Raw genomic sequence first — 4325 nt, 5'->3', positions numbered from 1 at the left:
GACCCCCCTCCCCCATTTCTAGCCTCCAGGGGAGAGGCCTGGGTGTGAAGGCGGCCACCGACGGTCGGGTCCCGCGTCTTCCCACCTCTTCTTCGTTCGCACCATCTCGAGCGCTTTGCGGGCGCATCTTCCCCGGGGGCGGGTGGGCGTGAGGAGGAGGAGGAGGAGGAGGAGGAGGAGGAGGAGGCGGCGGCGGCTGAAGGTTCTGGCCCTGTCGGGAACGCCGAGGACCCTCACCATTGGACTGCGTCGGGAGGAAGTGGGAGTCTGCAGGCCGGGGAGGAAGGGGTATAAAGGGGAGGAGGGCGCGAGGCAGCCGCCGTAACGGGCGAGGCGCATCTTCGCTGGCTGTTGGAGACGGAGACGCCGGCAGAGCGCAGCAGCCGGGCCACCGCGCCGGGCGTGCGCTCGCCCCGCAGCCTCCGCCCCAGCCCGCGGCCGGGCCCCGCCTCCCGCGCCCGCCGGCCCGCGCCCATGAACTCGCCCCACCCCGAGGACCCGGGAGCCGGCCAGGCCGACGCCCCGGGCGGGGAGGGGGGCGGGGAGGGGGGCGGGGGCGGGGGCCCGCGGCTCCCCCGGCTCGGCGCCCCGCCGCCCGCCAAGCCGCCCTACTCGTACATCGCGCTCATCACCATGGCCATCCTGCAGAGCCCGCACAAGCGCCTCACGCTCAGCGGCATCTGCGCCTTCATCCGCGGCCGCTTCCCCTACTACCGCCGCAAGTTCCCCGCCTGGCAGAACAGCATCCGCCACAACCTGTCGCTCAACGACTGCTTCGTCAAGATCCCCCGCGAGCCGGGCCACCCGGGCAAGGGCAACTACTGGAGCCTGGACCCCGCCTCCCAGGACATGTTCGACAACGGCAGCTTCCTCCGGCGCAGGAAGCGCTTCAAGCGCCCCCCGCCGCCCCCGGGGGCGCCCCTGCACGCCCCGCGCCCGCCGCCCGCCGCGCCCGCCGCCCCGCACGGCGCCCTCCCCGGCCTGCTGCTCGGGCCCCCGGCCCCCGCCCCGCCGCAGCCCGCCCCGGGGGCGCTGCTGCACCCGCTCCCGCTGCGCTACCTGCTGCTGTCGGCCCCGGCCCCCGCCTCCGCCCAGGCGCCCCGGAAAGCGCCGGCCGTCGAGCTGGCCCCCGCCCGCGCCCCCGCCCGCGCCCCCGCCCGCGCCCCCGCCGCGCTGCAGCCCCCTCTGCGCGCGCGGCCTCGCCAGGAGGGCCGGGGGCCGGGAGCCGGACGCAGCCCCTTCAGCATCGACAGCATCATGCGCGGCGTCCGCGGAGGGGCCACCGGGGCCGCGCAGAGCCCGCCCCCGCCCCCGCCCCCGCCCCCGTGGGGCTGCTGCCACCTGCTGCAGGTGTCCGCCGCCGCCGCCGCCCGGACGCTGTTAGAGCAGCAGCCCCCGCCGCCCCCGCCGCCCCCGCCGCCCCCGCCGCCGCGGGACGGCCCCGGCGGCTGCGCTCCCCGCGACCGCGCTGTGCTGGGCCAACAGCCCCGGTGCCAGCCCGGGGCCCCCGCCGCCGCCAGCCTTGCCGGCAGGGACCGCGCCCTGCCCGCCTCGTTCTGAGGAGCGCACCTGCGCCTGGCGTGACCCGCGCCCACTCCGCGGGGCACAGGGCACACCTGCGGGCTGAGCCCCGCGCCCTCGGAACCGCCGCTAACCCGGCCGCCGTTTGGGTCGCTGCGAAACATCTACACGGCTGCAGCTGGAGAGGGCTCGGGCCACCGGACCCCGGACCCCGGATCGCGCCAACTCTCGCCCTGTCTCTGCCAGCCTCCGGGTGTGGCTTCCAGCGCCTTTCCCGGGACCCGTGTGCGGAGGCTGAGGAACGTGAGTGGGGCATCTCGTGCTGGCCAAAAATACGTAGACAGTGTCCGATGCTGCGCGACTTGTTTCCCCTCGTTGGCTCCCTAGCAGTCCTAAATACTGGTCCCAAGCCAAGTGCAAGATACTCATGCTCTTTATGTTTTCCTGAAACCGATGTGTAATATAGAACTTTAATATCAAGACACTTGTTTCCGATCTGTGTGTTTGATGTGCCATCTTCCGTGGAAAGATGTTAAAACTAAAGCTAGCTATATAGACGAAATAGACGAAATAAAATGCTAGATCACTACGGTAACATTGTTTCATATCACTTCTGGGTTTCTCTCTAAATAGAACTTCTTTTATTTATTTTTAAAGACTTATTTATTTATTCCTTCTCCTCCTTGCCGCTCCCCTCCCCACACCCCACCCTCTCCCTTCTGGTTCCCCCAGATCTATGAACTACAACATCATGAGGACATTCTTTTGTAACTTGTTCAATTTCTAGAGTTATAAGAAAGCTTATTTATTAGTGAATATAACCTGGCTTTGCAAACAGAAAGCAAAGCCTGTATTTTGGACTAAATACTAATTGACTAGAGTGCTATGAACTTGCTGTAACATTTATGCCAATTGCAAGTTGCCCTGCTAGGTGGTCTTAATCTGGCATTACCTTATTTTCTATATCCGGCTTAATATGAATCGGCAATGCCTCAGTGATGCATTAGATCTCTAATAAAGTCTGCATACAAATGTAAAAAAAAGAGAGAGAGAGAGGCAGAGACCTAGGCAGAGGGAGAAGCAGGCTCCTCCAGGGAGCCCGATATGGGACTCAATACTCGGACCCAGATCACACCCTTGAGCTGAAGGCAGACGCTCAACCACTGAGCCACCCAGGTGTCAAAATGGAACTTGTTTTAAAACATAGTTCTTTCCTCCCAGTTAAATAATGTAGTTTTACAATTCATGTTCTTTAAAGGTATCAGAAACAGTGTTCAAAATGGCTTTCAAAACTTCCAGATAGTTGGGAGGGGGGAAAAAAAAACCCTTCCAAATAGTTGAAGTTGAAAAAGTCCTGGGTTTTAAAACATGAGATTCAGTATTTAATGAAACCTACAGAAGAAAAAGAATTGGCGGAAAACGTAAATATATTCTCCATTTGTTCTTCATTTTTTAAAAAGCTTTTATTTATTTATTCATGATAGACAGAGACTGAGAGAGAGAGTCAGAGACACAGGCAGGAGAAGCAGGCGCCCTGCAGGGAGCCCTCTGCAGGACTCCATCCCGGGACTCCAGGATCGTGCCCTGGGCCAGAGGCAGGCGCTAAACAGCTGAGCCACCCGGGGATCCCCTGTTCTTCATTTTTCTAAATACGTTGGTTTTTCATATGAATAAAGTGGAGCATCATTTGAGATCAATTTAGAATGTAGTGGGCAACATTTACTAGGAGAAAATAAAAGGTAATTTTTTAAAAGCATTAGAATTTTAAAAGCCAGGTTAAAAAGGAAGCAGCAAATGAAGCATTTGTGTTCTGGACATTTACAATTAAATCAGTTTTATCCCCAGATAGATGCCATCTAAGGGCTTATTGTCCCTTTGTTTAGAACAGAAAGAACTTTGCTGTTGTTATTTCAAAAAGAATTTCTGAAAGAACTTTGCAATCAGAAAAGTTTCACCGTCATTGGGCTTCAGGTGACCAGATGGGAAGGAAACCAGAGGAAGATGCCCAACAGGAAATACTCCCCAGAGAAAGCAAGTTTCTAGAGACTCTGCCACAACTCTGGGTTGTGTTTCAAAAGAATTGCATCCTTGCCACTTTAGGAAAAGTCACTTGGTAAGTGTGAGAAGGTCCTTCCCCTTCATCCACAGCTGTTCCAGCTGTGCATTTCTACTTACAGGCAGGACAGAAGACAAACACATTTTTACAGCCGTTTACTTGGTCCACTTTTACCCCGGTGTCTCCCCTCCTCCCCATCACTTAGAGCTTCCCAAGGGCACTTGGGTGGCTCAGCGGTTGAGCGTCTGCCTTTGGCTCAGGGCATCATCCCACTGTAGGTCCTGGGATCCAGTTCCGCATTGGGCTCACCGCAGGGAGCCTGCCTCTCCCTCTGCCTGTGTCTCTGCCTCTCTGTGTGTGTCTCATAAGTAAATAAAATAAAATCTTAAAAGAAAAAAAAAAGCAACTTCTTCCCAAGTCCTGGCTGCAATCCTCACCTTCTCCAGGCTTGCAGTAGTGCAGTTCTGAGGACCTTCTGGAAATTTTTCAAGCCCAACCCTCGACGGCCACCTAGACTGAACTTACATTCTCCCTCCTCCAGTTTCCTGCAAGGGCCCCTGTGCTCTGGCTGTGGGAGACCCAAAAGCCCCTCTACCTCCCCCCCCCCCACCCAGCCACCTTCCCTTCTCACCTTGCCAGACCCTCCACACCCAGCTTTAAGATCCAGATCCATGTAGCATGTTCTGCAGATCTGGGGCTACCTGTGTTTGGCAACAAGCCTTAATAAAGAGAGCTTGTTTCCTGCCAA

General features: G+C 58.1%; 1 protein-coding gene across 1 annotated transcript; it reads left to right on the top strand.

The window, feature by feature from the left end:
- Window positions 1-474: 474 nt before the first annotated feature.
- LOC121478406 (forkhead box protein D4-like 1) lies at window positions 475-1560 on the top strand. Its single transcript, XM_041733479.1, has 2 exons — window positions 475-1297; window positions 1385-1560. The coding sequence occupies exons 1-2, from the start codon at window positions 475-477 to the stop codon at window positions 1558-1560; spliced, it is 999 nt and encodes a 332-aa protein (XP_041589413.1).
- The last annotated feature ends 2765 nt before the right edge of the window (window positions 1561-4325 follow it).

The sequence above is a fragment of the Vulpes lagopus genome, chromosome 2 (assembly GCF_018345385.1).
Source record: "Vulpes lagopus strain Blue_001 chromosome 2, ASM1834538v1, whole genome shotgun sequence".
Taxonomy (NCBI): Eukaryota; Metazoa; Chordata; class Mammalia; order Carnivora; family Canidae; genus Vulpes; species Vulpes lagopus.
The sequence above is the reverse complement of the archived record's forward strand: the minus strand, read 5'-3'. Positions and strand labels throughout refer to the sequence as shown.